Source organism: Plenodomus lingam, assembly GCF_022343315.1.
Source record: "Plenodomus lingam strain CAN1 chromosome Unknown contig_26, whole genome shotgun sequence".
NCBI classification, from domain to species: domain Eukaryota; kingdom Fungi; phylum Ascomycota; class Dothideomycetes; order Pleosporales; family Leptosphaeriaceae; genus Plenodomus; species Plenodomus lingam.
This window is the reverse complement of record NW_027093941.1, coordinates 1784859-1809593: the sequence shown is the minus strand read 5'-3', so window position 1 is coordinate 1809593 and position 24735 is coordinate 1784859. Positions and strand designations below refer to the sequence as shown.

The window sequence follows — 24735 nt, the reverse complement described above, 5'->3', positions numbered from 1 at the left end:
GCAGCCAATGGTGCAGAGCAAAACGGCGGAAAGCGGACAGTATCCGGCCAATGGTGAGCTTACGGGACGAGGGTTGCTCACCCAATATGCATGCAGGGCAAGTTGTGCTCGCTAGTTGAGAGCGTGCATAAGCTGCTGGACTCGGGAGACAAAACAAATTAGACAGACAGGCACAGATGGGGATCATGGTCCAATCCGTTGCTTTTTTCGTGGTCCCGCTCCCCCAGAGGACAGTGCGTAATCACCTGTGCCTGACTAACTTATCGGAACCCAAGCCTGCTGCATGGGCGATCGCAAATTCATGCTCAGGTTGCGCTTCGTCTCTCTTTCCCTTTACCCTCCCTATACTGCATTGTACTGTGGTCGATACTCCAGCTCCCTCCTTCGCCAAACCGTTTTCTTTTTTCTTTAGCACTGTCGTTCCTTTCTGTTGATAGTTAGTTTAAGCAACGTCGTTGGTTGCTGCTTATCTCGCCTGATCTACCCATCAACTTCAGGGACACGCCTAGGTGCCCCCAAGTACATACACGACAGAGCCAGCATTACCCCAGTATCTTTCAAACAACCTCCAAAGTATGTATTGCCCCATACCAAGGCGTCCCTCATCTGTCCAGGCGCTCTTGGGTATTTGCACGGCGCGCACACAACGGTCAGAACACGATGCTAAGTTCTACTGCAGATTGAGCCCGTACCCCTTGCGCCTTACCGTTGCCTTGAACACTGGCAAAGTCCCTTCGAACATTGATATCATTTCGCTCATTGGAATTACTTCGATTCATCTAAGCGGCCTGTCTCTGCTTTTCTCCTTTGAACATTTATCGGTACGTCTATCTTACCGCCTGTCCTATGTACACTTCCTACATGCTGTAACCTCATGCTTCCTTCAACCTGACCCGAACCATCCGCGCAGTCTCTATTCATTCTTCCTCTACTGACAATGTCACAGGCATGCGTTAGGTGTCTTTTCTCCGCACCACTTGGTTGTGGTCTTTACCTACTCCCCTAATTTGCTTAAACTTCCGATTGCGCTGGTTATATCTTCCCAAACATGGCTACTGACTACTTCTCTGAGAATGAAGTTTGCGTAAGTAGCCAACCGCTACCGTCTCCTGAGGGGACGCCATGTCAGTCATTGTCCCGACGCACTTCACGACATGGCACGCCAGGAAGTGAGACACATAGTTCGCCAGCTCCACTACCACCAGACCAACGTCACGGTAACGGAGATGCTGCCAACGATGAGAACATCTCCATCCTCGACCCACGTCGTTTCACCCCTACCTTGCACGCCAATCTGGTCTCTGAGATTCTCAACCTTCGCCGGGAATTAGATTCAAAGCACAAGTTCATCGAGGACTTGGAAACGAGTCTCTACACGGTGCGTGTTGACAATGATTCGCTCGCGAAACAACTTTCGGCTTCAAATAAGGAGAGTAAATCGATCAAGCGCCAGCTTCAACACTTCGAAAATGAGACCCTCGCTGCATTAGAGGAGATTGCTGGGGAGAGGGACAAGCATAAGGAGTCTATCACGGATCTAAAAGAGAAGCTTGAACAGGCTCAGAAGAAGTCGCGTAGTCAAGAAGATGATTCGACAAGGGTTCATGATATGTGGGCGCGTGAAAAGGAGATTTGGGCTGGGGAGAAGCAAACGCTGGAGCGCCGAGTCCATCTGTCGGAATCCCGCTTAAAGATGCTTCTGGACGAGATTGCTATGCATGAAGCTGCCAACCAAGAAGCTGGACTCGAGAGTGATGGTGAAGAGGGGGCGCGCGAAGCCCCCGTGGGTGCGGACAGCGACGCGGGCAGCATACGCTCGTCACCGCAGCGTAGATCGTCTACACACATTGGACGACATGCAAGGAATTGCAGCAGCAGTAGCTACCGCAGTATTGGCCGCAATTATCGCATGTCACTGTTGTCCGAAGGCTATGGTCGATCGAACGGTCTGAGCCTGGCTGATGAGCTCATCTTTGATGAAGAGGAAGAATACTTGGGAGAACTGGAGCTGGATTCTGATGATTTCCCTGAGAACGAGATGCGTGCAAGAAGGGCGCGTGATTCGCGCCTATCGTTGATGAACCCAGATGAGAAAGCTAAGCGAATACTGGGTCTGAGTATCGATAATCAGCAATCCCTCAAGGACCAATCTCTTCTAGAAGAAAGCGAGCCGCGGAAGACCTCTTACGATACAGGTCACTCATCGATTACACTTGCGCCTCGAGACATCACCTTGGTTTTCCCTCCCACTCGGCCCATCTACGTCAACACTGGTGTGCAACCAACTCCGCCACAATCGCCTACCCGGCCTGTAATGGTTGAAGCCGCTTCGCAGACGAGTTACACTCCTGTGCAACAGAAGTTGCATGACGTCTCCGTGACGGCTGCCGAAGTCGAAGCAAACCAAAGCCGAAAGCGGACATCAATTACACCGTCTAATAATCCATCGCTCAGTGTTAGCCTCGTAAGCTCAACCATGACTTCCAGCTCGGTACAGACGGTCGAACCTCTGAGCCCTCCAGCTACCCCTAAGATAGCTGCGTCCGTGAATCAGCCACTTTATTCTACGCTATCGACACAGGCTGTGTCAACCTCTACGCAAACTGATCTAATAGAAGAGCCCAAGGAGTCAAATCTCCATAACAAAAAGGCATTGCCACCACCAGCAATCACAATTCCTTCAATCGCTATCCACGCCCCTTCTTCGGCTCCTTCCTCCCCAAGAGAGCCGATTCTACCTCCATGTACTAAGACAGTCTCGACACAGACAACAGGGGATCTGGCATCGCCAATGCGCTCCCACGGTATGCAAACAGAACCGATACGAATCGATCAACGTCGTGTGAAGCTTCCATCTCATTTGTTGCCTTCATCAATCTCATCCAAGCCTGGCACCCCCGAGTCCAAACACATTAGTGAGGCATCCATACAGGATCTCAGCACAGAGCCGCAATCAAACGATAGAGACTCCCCTGCTCTCAAATCATCTGCTCGTCAAGATCTCTTCATGCGACTCGAAAAGGCTGCAGAGAGGAAGATAGAGAATCGCTACCCTGGAAACAACGACAACGGGCCATTGTCTCGATTCCAACAGTCCGACATACTTAGTCGGCCATTCCGGACGAGCAGTCTATTTGCCGGATTTGACGGGCCATCTTCTGATGAGGAAGATGATGATGATTTTGGGTATAATAGTGACGATGACTATAGCGTGCCAAAGTTCTCCAGCTCCATGCTGTCATCGCGCAACGCTAAAAGTGGACGCCCAGTCAACCCTCCAACGCCTGTCCCAGAGGACAAGGAGACATCGCCTCAACCCCGGCCCTCGGAAGATTCTATGGTATCTAAGCGTAGTTCAATGGAGAGGCCAGCCAAGGTCGGTAAAGCAACACGTACTACCATTACCCGCCAGCCAAGTATCCGAAGATCTGTGATGATTCAAAATGGCACTGCAGCACATTCACGTTCTCGCAGTCCAAGCTTTGGGAGTGTGGCTTCCAGTGGCTATGTACCAAAACCACCTTTCCCAGTACCGACTCGCTCGAGTTCACGTAAGCCCATTAGCAAGAGCGAAGGCTCTCAAAGCCCAACCCCTCGTAACAGCGGATCTTACGCTGGCCGACGTCCATACGGTGTGTATCATCAGCGCAAAGACAGCTTGCGGAAGGTCAGATCAGCAGCTCCTATAGTGAAGACTCGCTCTCGCAGCAGATCTCCGACATTACCTACTACCCCAAGCATCGCCGATACGTCGTCAATCCCTCCTCTACCGAGCGACATTGTGAGCGCTAGGGGCTTTAATCACCGCCATCAGTTATCAAACGCCACTGCCTACACGGCCAATGGCTCGATCAACAGCTCTGTCAACCAGACTAGCGTAGTCGATGCCATTGCTGCCGCTATGATTGGAGAATTTATGTGGAAATACGTTCGTAAGAGGAAGACTTTTGGTGGCCCAGATGCACCGGCAGACATGAGTCGCGCTGCAGAGGAAGCCTCTTTGGCCAATCATGGAGTGCGACACAAGCGCTGGGTGTGGATTTCCCCATACGAGAGAGCGATTCTTTGGAGTAGCAAGCAGCCAACTTCTGGCTCTGCACTCATGGGCAAGAGTGGTCGCAAACGTAGGTGTCTCGTGGCAATCATCTGAGTTCTTGACTAATATTGCTCTAGTCGTTATCCAGTCAGTCCTTGATGTGGCCGATACCTGCCCTGCACCCAGGAACGAAAACCTGTTTAATCGATCCATTCTGATCCTTACACCCGCCCGAGCATTGAAGTTTACGACGACTTCACGAGAGCGTCACTATTTGTGGCTGACAGCGCTGTCCTTCCTGGCTCATTCGAGCTCGCCAATGCCCAACCTCGATGCTATGCCACCAGTGCCACCCCCTGTTGATGAATCTTTGCGGCGTAATCAAGGTGCAACACTCCGGAGAAGCCGCGTCCAAGACTCGGTACGGCTTGCCAAGGGACGAGTCAACCCCGTCATGGCGCGTTACGCGGCACAGAACGAGCCTATGCCTAGTTTGCCTTCACTCTCTGGGTTCGAAAGGCCCATTCCTGACGCTGCGAGTCCTCCGACAATCCCTCGTGGACCACAGCATGGCAGGAAGCGAAGCTCCACTGGACCCAGTGCTCCCCCTCCCAACGTACCCTTCCGAAGCTTCTCGCATCAGAACGTACCGTCAATCTACTCAAACGGATCGTCGGACATGTACAGTGCTGGTGTTCCCCCATCAGTGCCGTCTAGCGTATACAACCCTAACAGCGGTGCTCTTAGTTCGAGAACCTCGGAAGCCAGTACATCAACGCGTCGGCATTTCTTCGACACGATGGGGACAGTCCGCATGGAGGCTTTCGTCGCAGGCATCGACAATGCTCTGGTGGACCAGAACAAACTGACTGGGCACAATGCGAGGACGCGAATGGCTCGCCGTCGAGGTAGCAGTCAATGGAGTGCCAGTACTAGAGACGCCTCCAACCGATCCGGCGGTCTTTTCGAAGACTTTGATGCCGGCGGCGATCCCTTCCGTGGCTTCTAGATGGAACCCACAGCTTTACGACCTGTTCATGTTTGACGAGCAACGGTCAAGTTTTGCTTCGTGCATGCTTTGCTCGTCCATTGTCTTTGGACTCTTACCACCCTTTTCTCGCTCCGCGACCCTTTCTTCGTTGTTCTTTGCGCAAAAGTATCTGCGGCCACGACATACGATTGCATGTGCCCCTTGCCATGGCATGATGTTGCAACCAGTCTCTTTGCTTTCTACCTTGTATCTATTGTCACTATATTTCTTCACACTCCCTCGACATCACCATAGGTGCCTCATTGCGAGGCTTAGACGCGGTCGCGCGCAAGCGCACCACGACCACACGCATATCATCGTACTTGTAATTTCTTCCCTTCTGCCAGTTTTCCCATGACTGAGCGCTTTCGATACCCAAACCTTTATCACTTGCTTGCTGGTCTGCACTTGTAGTGTGGCTGGGCAGCAGTTTTGTTCCTTTGTTCCTCTTATCTCGTGTGTCGGAGAGTTTCATCTCCTGTCCCGCTGTTCTTATCGATACTATTACAGTAATCATATACAGTCCTGGACAGACATCTCTTTTGTGAGTCAAATATCCGCAGTTTTTTTTTAGCATGGACTACAACCTATTTAGTGCGTGGTGTGTTGTGTTCTGCTTGGTTCAAGGACACCAGAGGTCGTGGGTGTGTTTAGAGGGATAAGGCAGGCGGAAGATGGAGGACGGAAGATGGAGGAGGCTATGGCCACATGTTTGTTTTGAAATTGACAAAAAATTATCATGATCCATGAGATTCCTCAATCCCTTGTGTCTGCAAAAAACAACTTGTTCGCATCCAGCTATGTACTCGTAAGATCCTGGTGTGGTGGATGTTGCAGCCAAACCAAGCCGCCACGCCCTAAACCATATTTAGCCTCGACGTGACCTGACGTTAGTATTGTCTAATTTTTTTGCACCCGGTGGATCCGCCAACCCAACGCCAACAGGCTCATGCACGACTACGCAACATCTTTGCCGAGAATCGCTGTGCGAACATATGTCACGCAGACGCTTATTCTCTGCACCTAACTAGACTATATATATTGTAATATGGCAGGACCTCTCATCAATTCATCGGTTCGGTGGTGTAGTTGGTTATCACGTCAGTCTAACATTCTTCTGAATGTCGTGCACTGAAGGTCGGGATTTCGAGCATCCCCTGAATCATTCAACCATATTGGTTCCTGTCGAGAGTTCGATTCTCTCATTCTTTTTTTTTGCTTACATTTTAGTCCACATATTTTTTCAAGAGGGTGGGGATGTTGGAGGGGGGAAGGCGTGATGAAAGAAGTGGGGCTGCAGCTAACAAAACACCTTAAAAACGTGCGAGTGAGAAAGAACCTGGACTTTTTTTTTTTAGAAAATATACCTTGCTATGCAAATAATAGTCAAGGCCCTGCAATGTATTTGTGCAAACATGACTTTTTACAAACTTGCGTGAAGATGTTGACTTGCTCACGTCTTGTTAGAATGCTAAATAGAGTTGATATTACTAAAAACATATTTCCTCTCTTGTTAAAACTAGGTTTGACTAGGACTTCATGTACATAGAACAAAAGGACGAACTAAGGTATAAACAGAAGTTAGGGAGAACCACAAAGCTTCTGTTGAATTTTTGAAGTGTCGCGATAGATGAGCAAGCCTACCCCTCTCTCGCTTTGTACTAATTTCAACACTTCTTTATTGCCTAGGACTCTATTCTGCACCAGCACTAGGTGCAACAGCGCGATGGTGCAAGAGGAACCAGATGTATTAAAGGCATAGCCTATACTATAGAGGGAGCAACCGCACAACGAGGGGTATTAGCATGCGCCGTTTGCATATATAATGCTACTTAAGATTATGTGTAAGTAGATATAGATGATTATAACTGCAAATAGAAGACTACTTTTTATAAGCTATATTGTCTCTAATGTGCAATAAAAACAAAATCGTTGTAAGAACTGCACAGCCTGTCGAGACAAAGGAGCAAAAAAAGCGATTTCTGTTGATCAAGAGGAAGGTCTTGCCCGGACTCGAACCGGGGTTACCAGAAGGCTCTGACTAATCAGAATCTGGAGTGATAACCGCTACACTACAAAACCGTTGTTGGGCAAGTTCAGGATTTGATAATATATAATTTACAATACGGTAGCCGGATGGCAGAATTTGCATGAACAAAGGTGCTGGAGACTGATCAAATACATGCGCTGCCCCGCATGTGAATCAAACTGGCGCAAACGTCATTGTGTGGGGCTCACGCTAAGGCTTGGGATTTAAACACTGTCACCACCACACTGCTTCAACAAAGACCAAGGAAAAGCCACCTGCATTTTACTAACTCACAATCTACAATTTCGCCCTCTCTTCATCGCGAACCACCATCCCAAATTGCCCAGCCTTTTCTTTATCTCTCAACACACGTCTTAGAATCTTTCCCGAGGGGCTCTTGGGGATCTCATCGATAAACTCGATTTCCTTGATCCACTTATACCGCATCTTCTTCTGCTTGACATAGGCCATAATTTCCCTTGCCACGGCAGAGGTCTGCACCACCGCCGGTTTGAGTACAATATACGCCTTTGGCAGCTCTCCGGAATACTCATCTTGGATGCTGAGGACGGCGACGTCTTCTACGCTGGGATGGCCGAGAAGCAGGTCTTCTAGTTCTGCGGGAGCGACGCCGATGCCTTTGACTTTGATGAGTTCTTTGATGCGGTCGGTGATGTGGATCATGCCTTCGCTGTCAATGTTGCCGCGATCACCCGTGTGCAGGAAACCCTCTGCGTCAAAGGTCTCGCGCGTGGCCTTGTCGTTGCCCAGGTAGCCCATGACAACCTGTGGACCACGCGCGAGGACCTCCCCATCCTCGCCAACATCTGCTTCTGTGCCGTCGTCCTTGATGATTTTGACCTCGGTGGAGGCCACGATGGCACCGCCAGAGTGTGCGTATTTGTAGGAATACTTGTCGGGCGGATGTGCGGTGATACAGCTGCACGACTCGGTCATGCCGTAGCCTTGCTTGAATCCCGTTTGCGGGAACTTCTTCTGAAGCTGCTGGATGATTTCTTCAGAGAGGGGGGCTGCGCCTGAGGAGAAGCGAGTGATGTGGCTCAGGTCGTACTTGTCCACGAGTGGATCGCGGACCAGTCTGATTAGAATGGGAGGTACGAGGAGAAGTTCCGCAAGTTTATACTCCACAATGACGTTTAGCATGCCTTCCATGGTGAACTGTGGTAGCATGACTACTTCGGCATTCAGTAAGATGGGCAAGTGCATTTGGTGTACGAGACCAGTGATATGAAAGAGCGGAAGAACAGCCATGATCTTCTTCTGCGTAGTCGGTGTAATCTGTTGAATTTGAAGACACTGCGCAATGACATTCTGATGGGAGATCATTACAGCTTTGGGAAGCCCTGTTGTTCCACTGGAAAATGAAAGAAAGCCACAGACGTCCTTGTTCTTCTTGCCTGGCTCCAGCTTGAATGCGGGCGCTTGCCCAGCTTCTCCATGTGTCTTGCCGATGCGGATCAGATCCTGGACTGTGGTATACCCAGGAAGCTCGCCCTCTAGAGGAAAACATTCGATTGCGGGAGCCCTGCAGCTTTGGCGCTCGCCGAAGCAATCTCCATACTGCCTGGTGTGGTCATGAGAAACCTTGCTTCCGCAGTCTTGAGCGCAAACGTCATTTCTTCGATGTTGTATGCTGGCGATGCACCGCTGATTTTTGCTCCAACCCTCAAGCCTGAAAACATGGCGACTGGATACCAAACGGTATTATGGCTGAATAGAGATACTGTCTCTCCTTCTTTGAGGCCATAGTTCTTGACCAGCGCTGTCGAAATGTATGTCGAATACCGCTTTACGTCTGCCCAATTCACCCGCTCTTTTGTCAACGCATTCTGGAAGCCTGCGAGCTCGTTGGAGGGGTAGTTTCTGATTGGAGAGTATGCAGATTCGAATAGCCAGTCCCAATCAGTAAGATCCGTTGGTGCTGGTCCTTTTTAGTTGAAATATTTGAAAGCGCATCTGCCGCACACATACAGTCAATTGGCGGTTGTCTTGACTTGAAGATGACCATTTTGACAAGGGAAAAGATTCCAATTGGAGGATAATCTAGGTAGTATTGGCCAGTACCGTAGCTACTATGTGATATAACTTCGACCCGTCATGTCATTGCCTTGATCTCAATTTGGCTCTAATAGATTATGGATGCAAAGGGAGAAGGGAGATTCCTGCCATCGTAGAACTGAAAACCACATCATCCCTCCTCGGTAGCCTTGATATAGATCGGATTCGCAATGCTCGACTCGATTACGAGAGTATTAAGCCAAGCGCGCCTCATGTGGAGCCTGAAGGCGGGGTTGAGTGACGCTACCGTTCCGAAGTCACCCCAAATAGGGACTGGGACGATGCTAACGTGCATTCTGGCGTCTGCCTGGCATGTTTACCGTTGAACGCATAAGAACTTCGTTTGGGTTTATCTATTGTATAATCATCCCAAGGCTAAATTTTGTGAAACATTAGATTAGTAGGTCTGCTGTTGGGGTAGTCACTTCAAATTGCATCAACCAGGTAGAGTTCCCCACGTACACCATCTATCATCTACCTAGTTCCAAGCAGTATACTTTGCGTCGCCCAGGAATCCTCTAACACCTCTGATTGTTATAACAACCAAGGAATCCACCAAAAAAACACCATAAAACTTAGCAAAAAAACTTCATCCTCCTCCTAATCGGCCGCGCGTGCTGGTGCAGTGAAGGAGATGGATGGTTTTGTAGCGGATAGACTCGTTTCTGGGGTAATGTCACTGCGTGAGGCTATTTAGCTTGGTGGAAAGGGGCGCGGTGGGTTGGTGGGCTGAGCTGGATGCGATTGTGGAGGTGAGTGCTGGTTGGGAGGGAGGGATGAGGCTACTAGGAGGGCATATGATGCATTGGAAGAAAGAGGGGGAAGAGCGACGGTGGTTCGTTGGAACGAGGAAAGAGGTTAAAGGGGTAGTGCTATACCATTGCCTCTTTCAAAATATACAGTGAAAGTCTCGGAAGCCATCTCGGCCACCCTAGGTACTAAATACCCACAACCCAGCCAAGTCTAAGCTTGTAGCTGTGAATGAACTCCCTCAAAAACGCCATATATCATACAAAATCCACCATCTACTCATTATTCACCCATTCATCGTCATACCTCCCTGTCCCCTCTCCCAAAACTCCAACGTCAATGCGGACAAGAAACAAGGAATCTCCTTTCTCCCCTCCACCCAATAAACAATCTGATCCCGAATCTCGCCCGCAAACACACTCTGCTCCCCACCACTCACCTTCATCGTCCCATTCTCGCCATCAAACACGATACTATTCTCGCCCTCGTCGTCTGCAGGCTTGAACATGCTCGTTACTTTGACCCGCCCATTGGGTAGGAAATCCAGTTTCCAGCCCAGGATAGACGCCACCGCTTCACGAAACTCGAGCGACTTCGCTGTCCAGATTTGCTTGAGGCGGGTGATTTTCTTCGTCGACGAGTGCAGTTGGGCTTTTAGTTCTTCGAGTTCGTCTTGAGCGGCTTCGAGGGTCGCGGCGGGGACGCTGGAAGGTAGTGGGGTTTGCGATTCGAGCTGGGAAAGGAGCTGCGCGTTTGCTTCGCGGAGGTGGCGTACAGTACTGAGTTTGAGGGCTTCTGCGTCAGCTGTCGGGTTGGATTTGAGTTCTAGGACGCGGATCCGCGAGGACTCTTTGAGCTTCTTCAGCTGCGAGTGTTGGGCCTTGTATTCGGATTCAATGAGCTTGGTGCGCTTTTGAAGAGCGTTGAGATCATCTTGAAGTTGTCGGTTCTTGCGGCGTAATTCGCCAATGCGCTCTTCTTTTTCATTGTCCACATCTAGAGGGCGCTTTTGGCCTGTTGTCGCCGACGCTGGTTTCTCGAGGCTATTGAACTCCTTCTGTAGAGCGTCCACTTCTTTGCGGTACTGGTCGACGAGGTCTTCAAGCTCTTTGATTCGCTCAGACTTTGCGGCGTCAAATGATTCGGGTTGCATTTCACGCTCTTCATCGTCAAATGCTTTGACTTGGGCGCGCAGGAATTCCACCTCCTTCGTCGCCAAGGCCTTCTGTCGTTCTAGTCGCGCTCGCGCCTTTACATCGCCGGCGCTTGCTGTAGTACTGGCACCTGCTGTCTTAAGTTGCTGTATTTCCACTTGCAGTTTTGCCTTTTCTTCCTCGAGTGCTTGTATGTTGGCCTCCTTGACAGACAACTCAGGCTTGATCTCGCCGAGTCGATTGAGTAAATCGGTCCGCTCTATCCTCTCCTGAACAAAAGCCCTTGCAAGATCTGCAGGCGTCTCGAACTGAATCTCTCCATGTGTTTCGGCTTCAGCCTCGAGATATGAGGTCCACGAATCGCGCTCCTCTTCCAAGAACTGCTTCCTCATTTCTGCTTCTCCTAGCTGCCGTTGTAGATCGTCCATCATGCGCAATTTTGTTTGTAGCGACCGCTTCTCTTCCTCGACCACCTCGATAGCCTTGTGTTGTTTTCGGTATTGCTTGAGCTCATTGTTCTGCTCTCGCGTCAATGTTTCTAATTTCTTGATATGCGCGACCTGGTCTGAGAGTTCTCTCTTGATCACTGCCAGTGTCTCTGCATCGCCAGTGATCGCTTTGAGGCGTAGAATCTCAGCCTCCAGTTGACCGACCTCGTCCTCTTTCTGGCCCAGTTTCTTCTGTGTTGCCTGCAGCGCATTGACTTTGGCCTGCAGATCCGTCTGGAGTTCTTCAACGGTCTCTTTCAGCTTCTTGTGCTCCACCTCCAGCGTATTGTATCTGAAGTCATTCTGCCTTTGCGCCGTCTGCAGCTCCTCATTGATCTCGTCAAAGTCCTCCTGCAGTGATTGCGCCTTCTCCTGGCTCTCTCTAAGCCGCCTCTCGAGGGCCTGTCGTTCGTTCGCAGCCCGTGTCTGTGCCTCAGCCATCTCCTTACTTAGCGCCTCCCATTTCTTCGTCACAATCGCACTCGAGGCCTCGGCCTGTTGTGCTTTGCGAAAGTCGGTCTCTGCGCGGTTCAGCGCATCGCGGAGTTCCTGGGCATGCTCCAGCTTCTTCATCTCTTTCTCCTGCTTGGCCGTCTCAAGCTCATATCGAAGAGTATTGATTTGCGCGCGGAGGTCTTCGTTGATCGGGTCTGAGGGTACTACTGTGTGTGGCGCATTCGTCGTGGTGCGCAGTGTGCTTCGAAATGTTTCGCGCAGTGGCTCGCGTGAAGTAGGGGCAGGAGCAGGCGCAGGCGCAGCTGGCTCATCCAGACCGGTGAGCAAGTTGTAGGTTTCCGAGTGCCACGCCATGGTTGCAACGTCCGCTGTTGGTGTTGTGGGCTAGGAATCAATTGTTAAGAGGAATGAGTCGAGTCGCAGAAACTAGATCGGCGTTATATCATCGTGTGTAGGTAAGTTGAGGCTCCTTCCTCCTTGTCGCGCCCAGATTAGTGTGTGAGTGTGATTGTTTGTCGATGTTGGGAGTGGACTTGGGGAAACAAAGGTTCAAAGCGCCTGCCCAGACAGGGCTTAGTTAGCGCGTAATGATGTGCCTGGCGCGAACCCATGTGATCTAGCGATGCGAAAGCTATTAGTGTACGATGTTCAGGTCAACTGCATGTTGGCAATTCATGGTGTTTCACATAATCTGCTAGTACTACTATTATAATAGCATGGCCTTCAACAGTATTACACCTACTTTCATACGTCCTATTGCTCCCTCACTTGGCCCCAAGCCTGCGCAAACACATCGCCATCGCCGTCTCTCCAGCCCCACGCCACACAGTAATGTCGAAGGAGCAACTCGAGTTCCTCCAGCTCATCGAGGAATTCAAGACTGCCGACACGCTCCTTCTCCTCTTCACCAACCCAATTGCGCCAGATAAAACTGGTATCTGTTGCCCTAGTCCCAGCCTTGAACCCATAACTTTGTAAGCGCGCACGCTGGTCGCCGAGTTCGGGATACGAAGTCAGGGTAGGAAGGTGGATGTTGCGTGTCTGAAGATTGGAGATCATGGTCCGGCCGAAGGCGTCTTGGGGGAGGATGGGCTCGTAAAGGATTAAGGAGGCGGGAGTTGTAGGTTGTAGATAGTATGTTAGGAGAGACTGTATTATTGACTGCACGACTTTTGGCTGCATGTATACCAAGCACATTTCCGACAGAATCAATGTCGGTATACTGGGATCCAGGTTCGGTAGATGTGGTGCAGGCGTGTCCTTTGAAGCAGCTGCCAAGGACCGCAAGTCCAGTGGATGGATATTGTACGTCTTGGAGTAATATGCATCTGCCGTAGTTGGTGCATGCTCGAGCTTCTCACTCAAGAGACGGTGCTTCTGTATTGCAGCAATCTTCGAGACTGTGTTGGACGAAAAGTCGATCTCGTGGTACACAAGACGAGTTTGAGGATATTGGTCCAGCAGACGGAAGAAGCGCGTATCTGTTCCAGCACCGAGTGATATGATTTGCTTCGTGGAGGAAGAATCGGTTTCTAGGAACCTTGCAACCAAGAGGTCGATTGCTGAAGTGCGAACATAGGTTCCTGTGTGGCAATTAGCAACGCCCACAAGTAGTGGTGAGAAAAGGGAATCTTCATAGAGAAACATGCCTCTGTTCAGGAGTGGTAGTCTTCTAATGGTCTGCTGGGTAGCAAAGAGCCTCGCATAGGGATCGTGAAGATAGCCCAGCTCGACACAGCTCACCCTGCTCCCCGCCGCATCTTGATCAGTTCCCTTGACAGCATCATCACGCAGCTGTTCGTTGCCTGCCTGTGAGGCTCCCGATCCGCCGCCACCGCCACCGCCACCGCCACCGCGTGATCTTCCTCTTCCTCGCGAGACTCCTCCACGGCCTTGTCCGAGAAGAGTTCTGAGGTTTGGTATTTCGTTGGAAGAAGCCATGTGTGCCTCGCTTTCGCTGTCGATTAGGCCGCGACCGTGTTTGGCGGGGTTAGCTCAGGCGCTAGTGCGAAACCAACAATAGCGCCAAATGCACGCCAAGCGCAGCCTTTACGAGCTTGCCCTTGACTTTAACATTTTCTTTGAACGCGACACGGAATTCCCATTCACGCTCGGCGCCGACGCTGAACCCCCCTCCCGCGTACATCCTTCACCTTCACACACTTCCCCGACCCGCGACTACCCCCCCCCCCTCCAGCGACCGCAGCAGCCATGGACAGCGACAAGGCGAGCCCGAGCATTATCCGCCTGTGGAGGGTCTGGCGGACGGCCAAGGAGATGATGCGCGACCGGGTTCGTTGCACATGCGCTTTGAGGCAACTGTGCTTGAAAGCAGGCGTGCTGACTGACAATAGGGCTACATGGTGCTTGAGGAAGACACGACAATGTCCCTAGCCGAGTTCACCAGCAAGTTTGGGCGCGAAGACGGAGAGCCAGAGTACGCCACTTTTCTTCCGCGCATGGCTAGAGACCCAGGCCCGGTATACTAATCGTTGACTACAGTCGCTCCCGCCTCAACTTCTCCTGCCTTCCTTCGGAAGAGATGCTTGCCAAATACACGCCCGCGCCCACAAAGAAGGACCCCAATCCCGTACCGCAGATCGGCTCCATCTGGGTCGAATTCAACAGCGACGAGAACGTAGGCCTTAAGCAGCTGCGCGACTACATGGGCCATTTGCTCAACGGCAACTTTTACTCTGGTGTCATGATCACGGTCCAGGCCATGACCGGCATGGCTATACGACTTCTGCGCGGCGCGACGAGCATGAGCGACGGACCGAAGGGTGGTGTCGAGGTCTTTGTCGAGCAAGACTTGCTCGTCAACATCACAAAGCACGAGCTTGTGCCAAAGCACGTGCTGCTCAGTGCAGAAGAGAAGCAGCAACTGCTGAAACGGTACCGGTTGAAGGAGACACAGTTGCCTAGGATTCAGTCTACAGATCCAGTCGCAAAGTACCTAGGGCTCAGGAGAGGATCCGTTGTCAAAATCATCAGAAAGTCAGAAACAGCCGGACGGTACGCGAGTTACCGATGGGTGATATGAGACCTGTGCAGGGCCTTTCGCTCGGGGTTGGCAACATCCACCTCGAAGAAATGGTTAAACATAAGCCACAAGCCCCATCTAGGACCACAGCAGACGCTAGTTGTGGGCGCATATACTGAGCAAAGTTCTTCATCGAGTAAGGCGTTTGGCGCTTGGGACGGGACATTAGCATGTGCAAAAAAAGCACCTTTGAAAGCTTGGTTGCATTCCACTTTTGACAAATCATGTAAACTTAGTAAATCCATACACAGTTAAGAGAGTAATAACAGTGTGTAGCATTGCATGCTTGTGCTCGACAGGATTCGCGGTTTGTGTCATATATCGAGCACATCGATCCTACAAATGAGAGCAGAATCTCGACTCAACTCAGTATGCCCAACGTTTTTAATCCGTCATCCGGGCACTTTCGCCTTGTGGAGATGGAGATGCTCTTCTCATTACAGTGCAGAGATTACGTTTTCTTGTTCCTCATATCCTTCGCATTCATCAAGCATGGTATCAAAATCACCCATCAAACGCACCCCCATACACTCCCCCAAATGCCCGCTTTACCCCGTTATAACATCTTCCCAATCTTTCAAACCAGCAATCCCAACTGCAAGCTCTCGTCTACAAGCTCAACCAATACGTAAGCAACATTCCTCACCGCAAAGTACAGCTGCTTTTACTGAGTACGCGAAACTGTCAAGTGTTAGAAGACGTTTCTTAACGGACGCTGTCGCAGAAGGTACCGGTAGGTAGGTACCGTAGGGTAGCATAACACTAACTGGACTATCTGGAACATCAAGTTAAATAAGCTAGCGCATCTGCAGAGTCAACCAAGCATTGTTTCTCATCTGTCTGGGGTTTTAGACATGCCCCAACCTCGTTTAGCATTCGCAAAACAATACGAATAAAGACACTTGGCGGAGGAATCTGGCACGGGATGAAGAGTAGTTGTCTTGGAGAGTAAAAGTACGTGCTCTGCCTACAATACCATACTGTAATACCTTATAAAATTGAACGATACAACTTGAAATCATCCTTCTTACACCATTGAACCACACACTCAGCCTACCAACCTACCACAAACAAACTACATGTCCAACATCCCCACAACAGCCACCACCCTCCCCCAACCTACCCCATCCAGCAACACCCTCTCCCAACCCATCGAACACTGCAAATCTGCATTATCCTGATCGGTCAAATCCACCACGGCTCACCATCGCACAGTGTGTCTCTCACAGACCCACACATCGCTGCCTCAGTCGCGCGCTAGCCATGTGCCAAGAGCGAGCAGTTTCCTGATTAGGTGGTTGGCTTTGCTGTGCTGGGCGGAGGGGGACGGGAAGGGTATGGTGTGGTATGGTGTGTAAGCGGAGGCTGGGGCGGGGCGGGTGGTGGATCCGGGTTGGTGGGTGGGTTGGTTGCTGATGGTGATGCTGTGGAGGTACACAGTAAGGTAGGGTGTGTGATGAGTAGTGATTAGTGGTGTTCGGGATGATGTTCATGGTTTAGTGTACTATATGGGTAGGATGAGTGGCTGGCAAGGTGCACAAAAGACAGACAGTGTTTCCCGAATATGGGGACCATGAGGAGACGTGCTAGCAACCGTGCTCACCAAATGCTGACGTTGCGCAACCCACGGCTGTGGAATTTGTGGTTGGATGGGAATGCTTACGTGTGGAGTGACAAGGTCAGCAACTCGTGGGTAAACTTGGTTTTAATGAAGTATGCTTCGACTATGCCGTCGCCTTTTATAACGGGGAAATTTAATTCAAACCTTTGTGGTGTACAGGTGCGTACGATCTGGGTACATGTCATGACTACATAGACCCGCAATGGAGAGGAACGTGGAACAGAGTCAGCTTCTGCTGTACAATCAAACCCAGTCTCGTCCGATGGCTAACAACTCTTGCAAGAACAGTGAAAGCGAAACAACGCCAAGTCAAAGAACTCTCATCACATTATGCAATCGTTCCAAGTGATATCAGATCCATCCAGCCCTACTCCTCATCATGCTCAAACGCCCCCTCAAATTTGATCAAAGAGGTGAGACTCTCAGGCGAACAACCAACACCCAACATTCGTCTCTTCGTCTTATCGTCGAGCCACGAGCGCGGCACCAATGCCATCTCACCATTCTTGTTCTTGATCAACCTCGTACGTTCTTTGGCAGTGCCGCATGGCTCGGGCAGCTTCAAAGTTGAATCCGGGCTGCAAATGCCATCGTTGCGCTTGTGTCGATGCTCCATGATGTCCACGTCAATGGTGCGCTCTGCAACTACATGATATATATAGACTTTCTTCTTTTGTCCGTAGCGGCGGCTTCGGGCGATGGCTTGCACCATTGCGGAATCGTACTCGTACTGTGTCTTGGCTGCCAAGGGAGAGACAAAGATGATGTGGTTTGCATTCGTCAAGTTTCTAAGAAGCGTTAGTTGAGAACCGTAAAATGAAGGGGTGATAGGTATGGGTTGGAGGTAGACTTACATGCCAGCTGCAGACTCGCTGCCAAGATTCAGAATCACCAACTTCCTGCGCTCGTCTGGATTCTCGTTGTTCTTGAAGTCCTCTATGATTTTTGCCGACTGCGCAGCTCGACAGCGTGTTGGAGAGTAGTAGGGTATTTCAAAATGGTCCAAGACTTGCCCAACGACATTGACAAGGTCCTTGTCTGGTACAAAGACTATGCCTTGATCATCGTCAGGCAGGCCAAGGATAAGGTCGACGATTGCGTGTAGCTTGTTGCCGAAACCCCGGCTATTAGTGTTGGTTTCATTTGTTCCTACATCAGACATACGGATGATGCTCATGTTGTGCAATGGGGAGCGTATGGTACATCCGGGCTGTACGCAGACTTCATCGTCCACACGACCTGCGAGGCACATTGTGCAAGCCGTATGTCCGCATTGGGTGATGAGATGCATGTTCATAAGAGTATTCAAGCCTGTACATTGAGGTGCACTACACTGGACCATTTGCGACTGAATCTTGTGAACGAATCGTTCTGATCTTATCCTTAGGGCCAATTCACGTGAGACTTCGCGCACTCGCGAGAGCTGTTGCTTCAAGAGTCTTTGGCGCTTATCGTCTGAAAGCCCTTTAATTCCTAGGAGTGGAAATGGATCGGGATTTGGTGATTCTTCAGCTTCTGCCAGCAGCTGGGTTAAGCTCTGACTGGCATCGTTGTCGCCAAGCCAATTTGACTGCATGATGTCCGTCTTCAAGTGGCTATAGAGAGTCACGATGCTTTCCTCTAGCTTCGCTCGGTAGGCTGTCGGGTTGATCTTCTGTAGGTTGCGTAATGCTTTCCTCTCTTTAGGTATTATACGCTCAAAGTCACGTAACAGTCCCGCTAGTTCCTCTTCTGCATCGAGACGCTGCTGTGAGCGCTTCTTCATAAGGGTTTCTAGTCCTGACTGACCATCCTGCGTCTCAAACAGCAAAGCAGACTTCATAAGCGCAACTTCGGCACTGCTAGATCTGTTGAGGCTTTCATTCAGACGTTCAGTCTTGTCCGAATTGAGTTTCTTGTTCAATTTCTTCAACTGCATCCTTTGCGCGACAAGGTGTTGTGAAAGCTCAAGGTATACTGCATGATGAGCAGCATCTAGTTGAACGGGCAACAAAGTCTCTGAACAAGAGATGTGTCCAAGTTGAGCTTCATTCTGCCTGACAAACAGATCCAGAAACTCCTGTGCTCGATCGTGCCGGGCCTGGTGCCACTGCCTTGATTTGACTTCCGTTCGAGATAGGAAGTCTTCTACAGCAGTCTGGTCGGCTTTGATCACTTTCTCACTTTGTGTCGTGATCAAGCCATCGCCAAGGAATGTTCTACCCAGACGTAACCCAAGAAAGGAAGCGATTTGGTCGATGTCGGAAAAGTTGGCCATTGCAGGTGTGCCGGAAAGAACCCATCGCTTGTACGCAGCGACTTTCTTGATGCTTATCGCTGCGAGACTGTTCTTGATGTTCTTCTCATCATTGAGGTAGTGATATTCGTCAACAACAATTCGATTGAACCGGTACAGGTGCAGCAGTGGCACCGCCTTCTTCCAAGCTGTAGCTAACTCCTTTCCCGCAAGGCTAGATCTACCCTTCGCTCCTTGTTTTTGAGATTTGCTTGAAGACTTTGTAGAACTGAAGGACTCGTAAGCACTACCATGTCGAATTTTGAGTGGCAACGTGGCTTGAAATTCAGGTTGCTGTAAACGTTCTTGAAGGAGTGTTGCCGTAGAAGCTCGAAACTTATCGAAACCTTGTTCTTGCAGCGCAGCGAGCCTGTCCGGTATAGCCTCACTGACCCGAGACAACCACGTTTCGAATGCACGACGACTTGTCAACGCAACTTCAGGCATGGCGGCAAACCTAGCAAGTTCGGAGACGTATTCATCCTCGGCAAACAGAGTCCACGACACGATGATTGTCCTACTTTGTACCAGTTGTTCCATGGTGAGGCTTCGCAGATCAGAGAAGTTCTGGACCAGTAGTACCTGGTAGAGATCGTACTCTTCGGTGTCCAGGAACTTGGCCAATTCTGTCTGCCACTGTTGTGCAATGTGTGGAGGGCAGACAACGAGTGTTGCAGCAGTGTCTATCAAACCCAACGAGGTTTCTTTTCCCGTAGATTGGTTCTGCTGAATGATGTCCTTCGCATTGTGATGCTGAAATTCATTTTGAATCAACGCTATTGTAGTCACAGTCTTCCCAAACGATGGATGATCGGCGAGCACTCCTCCTCGTGCAGTCCGCATGGTTTGCGCACGGGCTTCGAGCCTCCAATTCAATCCTGCGTGGACAGCCTCTTCGACTTCAGTAATGGGGATTTGCTTGCCCATCTCTTGCTTAGTCATCCACACCAGAGACTTCGCCTGGGCGCCGCGGAGATATGGTGGGACAGTGGACGCAGGAGGGACAGGGTCCTCCGTGTTGCTTCTGAGATGAAACTTGGTAAATGGCTGAACCGGCAGATCCGCATGATCTGTCAAAAGTCTCCATGCATTACTGGATGACTCTGAGCACCCAAGGCTGGCCCTAGCGCGATGTAGTAATGAGGATATATTAAGACCAACTTGTATGCGGGTGGAATTGTGGTCACGATTGACTCTGATCTGAATAGCCGAAGTTCGACTCTTCACAGCGCGTTCAAAGACAGCAGCAGACTTTCGATCCTCCTGTGCTACCGCAATACCTTTCTTGTCGATGATCCAATGCAACTGCGGATAACGTGGAGCGCAAACACAATCTGCTGTAACCTCCATATCCAGTTCTTGCCATGCTGGGAATGATGGGAGCGATTTAGCATGTTCTAGGGCCCACGAGTATCCATCAAAGTTGTGAGCAGAAAGAAGTTCATGCACATGTACATCCAGAAACATGAGTACTTGAGAGCAATCTTCCAAGAGTGATGAGACCGAATGGCTCTTGATGAGGTGACGTGCGTCGATCGAAGTATATGCAGGTGATAGTTCCAAGTTGGCTGAGAGCCAAGTACCGGGTACCGTAGCGGTAACGATGGAGCTGTCATGTCCAGTCATGTTCCACGGTCGCCATGAGGGTTCCAGTTTGGCCAAAACGATACGGTCGTCACCATAGTGTTTACGACTACAATCAGAGCTAAAGACGATTCTGTCAGCCTCGGATGGGCCTATTGGGTTGGGATCAAGGAACATGTATAACACAGGTTCCGTAGATCTCTTGTAGAGACTACTCGAAGCAGTCCCGCAACGAGGTAGATGTTCAAAGATACCATTGACAGCCTCGAGATCTTGATGATTGCTCCTCACAGCCAGTACCGAAGGCACAGTCTCCATTTCATAGTCTGGAAGGCCGAGCCTAGACCTCCATGAAGGACTTCTCTCAGCTGAACCCTCGAAATGCAGTTCGAAGTTGGCTTCCGATGGCATGTGCACTTTCCAATCAGGGCAAAGCAGCGACTTGCTGACGTCACCGCACGCTATTGGAAGGTTGAGAAATTGGCGAAGAGAACTATTACCAGGGAGTGTTGAGGGACATTGCAAGTACAGAAGCCACTTGATACTGTGACCGACTTGGAGCTCAAGTGTGGAGTTGGTTGAGCTATACCTGATCGTCCAGTGTTGAAAGTGCCTTGTAAATTCGCCAATGCAGAAGGTTTGGGAGTCTAATTGGGCTTCGCGTGCAACACGCAGGTACTCTGATAACATGCCGTCTTCCCCTCGGCTGGTAGACGATTTGAAAACATCCGAAAAAGTGTCGAACTTTAAGCGAGGAGGCAAGATTGCTTGCCACGACCTGATGAAATTGTCTGGAGATAGAGATCGGGTCGAACTTGGAATCACCTTGTCATACTCATGTTTCGGGTTGCCGGCACATGCAGCGCATGCCGTGTGTCCACAGGCTGAGCAGATCTTTATAGGCGAACTTGAGATCAATTTCGTACCTTCGCAGTGACAAAAGCGTGTAGTTTGCATTGCAGCACCTACGAATGCGGTCAAGTCGAGTTGTTGGTAGTCAGATACTGGGAGCGAAGAATGCTGAAGATTGTCGAGGTCTAACAGCCAGTTGACTGTTTCTTTCCGATTATCGGTGACATCCAATGTATCCAGGGTTGGCGAATTTTTTGAAACAAATGAACTCCAACAAGAGGTTATCGCGGCAATAAGGGCGGCTCCTATGACTGTTGTGGACATTGCATTTCCAGCCAGGTCCTGAAGATCACGCTGTGTCTCATTTGCAAATTGCAGTCGGTCCAATGGTATGCCTTGCAGAACCAGAAGCTGACTGCCAGAAAGCGCTTGTTGACGATTACTGGCGAAGTCGCTTCCCCCAGGGGTGATGCAAGATACAATACCCAAATCTGCCTTGAAGCGCTCGACATTCTGGCTCACATCCCAGATAGCCATCTTGTAGAGCGAATCTTGGCATTTCCTTGCAAACTGTAAGTGAGCAACATCGATGGCATCCCATACACGAGACGATTGTGACTCGAAGTACTCCCGGCTGGCAAAATCGGGCGGTCTGGCATATTGTAAGTTATAGCATGCGGTCACTGCATTGATACATACCGAACTGTTCCACTGCCATTCGACCACGTGATGGGACTCAAAATGCCAAGCTTTTGTTTGGATCGTATGTGGTCATACCGAAGTTTGCACAAAGCCCAGTCCGGCTCTGACAGCGGAGTAGTGTACGTGCTTGGCTCCTGCAATGAATCTGCAATGAATGCCTCGTATGGACTACTACATTGGCGTCGCAGCTGCTCCACAGTATCTTGCCAATCTTTGACTGCCTGCTTCACTCCTGGGCCCATCTTGTTCCTCTCAACGGCGATCATGTACATCCGCTCTCTTGTCTGAGGAAGGTAGTAATTTTTAGTATCCAGTATCAACCATGTTGCCTCATAGCCAATTTTGTCCCAACGACGTACAACATCATGCCACATCTCTTTCGTGGACCTGACGTTCTCCAGCAGGACAACATTTGGGCGAAAACGCTTCGCATATGTATAGATCGCGAGCCACGTATCACCAGACTCTCCACCATCCTCGAGGCCCTTATTCTTATTGTTCAAACGAGATAAATCTTTACAAACGAAACCTGCGACGAAAATGTGAATGTCGGTTGGTATCTCTACTTCAGCGCCGTAGGCTGTCGTTGCAGTTGTTGTAGATTCAGGGATGAAATCACGGACGTCGCGAAACAATATCTTTGGCTGAAAGTTTCGTTCAATATAGCCTTGTTTCACAGGTTCAATCTCGGCGGAAAATTCATGCTGGAAACGAGGTACAGGATTTCCTGCTTCTTCGAGAGCTGCATAAATTAGCAAAGTTCATCAAGACAGGCTTGTGGCTTAGAGAAAACAGACCTTTCGAGATTTCATGAAGTGCTAGCAGCGGCGACTCAGTGCCAGAGCACATAGTTCCTACTTTGATAGGCGTTGGCCCAAGATTCTTCAGGGCTTCACCGAGGCCAAGAATGATACCCTTGGCAGCCAGATCTGTGAAGCAATCTTTAATGTTGTTGATTGGCGGAAGACCCAAGTCAATACCTTTGCCAGCCTTTTGTTGCGTCGAGGTCTTGATCTTATTTTGTTTGAACCTTTTGGTAAGCTCTTCTATGGGCTCGTCCTCAGACAGCGACGCTTCTGACAAGCTGTCATCACTTTCAACATTCATATGATGCTCATGCTCATCATCGAAGGAAGTGTTCCCTGTTTCCTCATCTTCCTCAATTTCCTCTTCGGTAGGTGCCGTGTAAACATCGGTATCGGAGTCTTCCCGATTCAAGTGCTCGACATCCAAATCACTGTCTTCCAAAATTTCAAAATAGGAGACCCTTGAACGATTACGCCTTGGACGGATAGATCCAGAAACTTCCGTATCAATTCGATGGTTAGGTTCTGTCCTATCTGTGCCAATGTTGGAAGGTGTTTGCTGAGTTGAGGTGTGGCTCCGCCTGGTGGGTTTAGCGAAGTCTCGTGGGTTTGATGACCTAACAATGTTTTCTGTTGCGCTAGCAAGTACACCTGCTGTGTGGTTCGTACCCAAATTGCGAGATGATTTGGACTTTCTTGCTTTCAATCTTCGCGCCGCAGGCTGTGCGAACAATGATTGTGCGACTTCTATAGTGTCACTGGAGGTCACAAGCGACGCTGGAGAAATATTCACAAAGGAGCGAGGTGGATCTTCTTCCATACGTATAAGATCCTGGACGTCACTCTCCAAGACTGTATCACTGTGTACAGATGGTGTGTCCTCACTGTGTGCTCTTTTTCTTTCTGTAACTTCTTGAAAGCTAAAGCGCTCATTGCGTCTGGTTGTCTTCGGCCTTGTGGAAGTATGCGATGCAGGTGCTTCGCCATGTTGTGTAGTATTATTGGCGTTTAGACTCTCTTGCCTTGACCTACTCCTCCTAGATCTGCGTGTATCAGGTGTGTGGGATTTGTTGACGGTTTTCGTGGTCATTGGAAGCGCGCTAGAGTCTTGATGTTTTCTTGTCGCTTTCCTGTCTACTAACTGGCATAGGTCGGGTGTCTCGTTGCGAATGCAAGTATCACAGGGATTTTTCCCATTGCTGGGAATTCTTTAGTTTGAATCAAGATGGTTTGCTCTGGAGTTACTGACCAGCCCTTGAAGCCCCTTCTCGTGCACTGCGGACAACGTGCCGCGATCTTCACAGCCTCCTCGGCCGTGGGCAAGCGGCATGTCTTCCTCTTATCTCGTACGCATCGCGAGCAGAGTTCTTCCCCAGCCTCCTTTGTGCATTCATATGCCGCATTACCCCCTCGTGTCAGGCAATGGTAGCAACAGTCTTCTGGTATGACTCTGGTAGTTTGATTCGACGAAGATGGAAAAAGTCGACTCGAAGTAGATGTGGGAAGAGTGGAGCCGGCTGCTGGTAAGGGCTGTCAGCAGTTGCAAAGACAGTGGTCAATCGGACATGCTCTGCTACTGGTATAGCTGAATATACAAACATACCATTCGTGTGTGCTGCTTTCGGCTCTCCGCCAGCTATCGTATTGAGTCGCTTACTAGCCCTCCTCGCAGGCTGATCAGTGACCTCTCTGTTGTTAGTCGTGTTGGGAGGAGTAATAAGATTGTTGTCATGATCGCATGAAGTGATAGACGCGCTGGGAACATGCTTCCGCTTTCGCGGCCGCCCAGTGTCCATGTTCAATGGTTGCACAGCTAGCACTCCTGTCTTT

At 50.1% G+C, this 24735-nt stretch overlaps 8 protein-coding genes across 8 annotated transcripts; 3 read left to right on the top strand and 5 right to left on the bottom strand.

Moving 5' to 3' along the window:
* Positions 1-1048: 1048 nt before the first annotated feature.
* IAQ61_006876 (uncharacterized protein) lies at positions 1049-5045 on the top strand (the record flags this gene model as incomplete). Its single annotated transcript, XM_003845718.2, has 2 exons — positions 1049-4124; positions 4174-5045. 2 exons carry the CDS (start codon positions 1049-1051, stop codon positions 5043-5045), a joined length of 3948 nt encoding a protein of 1315 aa, XP_003845766.2.
* A 15-nt stretch (positions 5046-5060) lies between these two features.
* IAQ61_006875 (uncharacterized protein) lies at positions 5061-5240 on the bottom strand (the record flags this gene model as incomplete). The annotated part of the gene is made up of 1 exon (XM_066097341.1): positions 5061-5240. The coding sequence occupies one exon, from the start codon at positions 5238-5240 to the stop codon at positions 5061-5063; it is 180 nt and encodes a 59-aa protein (XP_065952818.1).
* Positions 5241-7392: 2152 nt separating this feature from the next.
* IAQ61_006872 (uncharacterized protein) lies at positions 7393-9648 on the bottom strand (the record flags this gene model as incomplete). Its single annotated transcript, XM_066097340.1, has 4 exons — positions 7393-8612; positions 8678-9043; positions 9495-9549; positions 9637-9648. 4 exons carry the CDS (start codon positions 9646-9648, stop codon positions 7393-7395), a joined length of 1653 nt encoding a protein of 550 aa, XP_065952817.1.
* A 562-nt stretch (positions 9649-10210) lies between these two features.
* IAQ61_006871 (uncharacterized protein) lies at positions 10211-12376 on the bottom strand (the record flags this gene model as incomplete). Its single annotated transcript, XM_003845716.2, has 1 exon — positions 10211-12376. One exon carries the CDS (start codon positions 12374-12376, stop codon positions 10211-10213), a length of 2166 nt encoding a protein of 721 aa, XP_003845764.2.
* Positions 12377-12775: 399 nt separating this feature from the next.
* On the bottom strand, positions 12776-13963 carry IAQ61_006870 (uncharacterized protein; the record flags this gene model as incomplete). Its single annotated transcript, XM_066097339.1, has 2 exons — positions 12776-13605; positions 13672-13963. 2 exons carry the CDS (start codon positions 13961-13963, stop codon positions 12776-12778), a joined length of 1122 nt encoding a protein of 373 aa, XP_065952816.1.
* Positions 13964-14382: 419 nt separating this feature from the next.
* On the top strand, positions 14383-15065 carry IAQ61_006869 (uncharacterized protein; the record flags this gene model as incomplete). The annotated part of the gene is made up of 2 exons (XM_003845714.2): positions 14383-14459; positions 14525-15065. The coding sequence occupies 2 exons, from the start codon at positions 14383-14385 to the stop codon at positions 15063-15065; spliced, it is 618 nt and encodes a 205-aa protein (XP_003845762.2).
* A 342-nt stretch (positions 15066-15407) lies between these two features.
* IAQ61_006868 (uncharacterized protein) lies at positions 15408-15806 on the top strand (the record flags this gene model as incomplete). The annotated part of the gene is made up of 1 exon (XM_066097338.1): positions 15408-15806. One exon carries the CDS (start codon positions 15408-15410, stop codon positions 15804-15806), a length of 399 nt encoding a protein of 132 aa, XP_065952815.1.
* A 1247-nt stretch (positions 15807-17053) lies between these two features.
* Positions 17054-24701, bottom strand: IAQ61_006867 (uncharacterized protein; the record flags this gene model as incomplete). Its single annotated transcript, XM_066097337.1, has 7 exons — positions 17054-17474; positions 17541-22049; positions 22097-22841; positions 22897-23486; positions 24048-24104; positions 24155-24422; positions 24509-24701. The coding sequence occupies 7 exons, from the start codon at positions 24699-24701 to the stop codon at positions 17054-17056; spliced, it is 6783 nt and encodes a 2260-aa protein (XP_065952814.1).
* Positions 24702-24735: the final 34 nt, after the last annotated feature.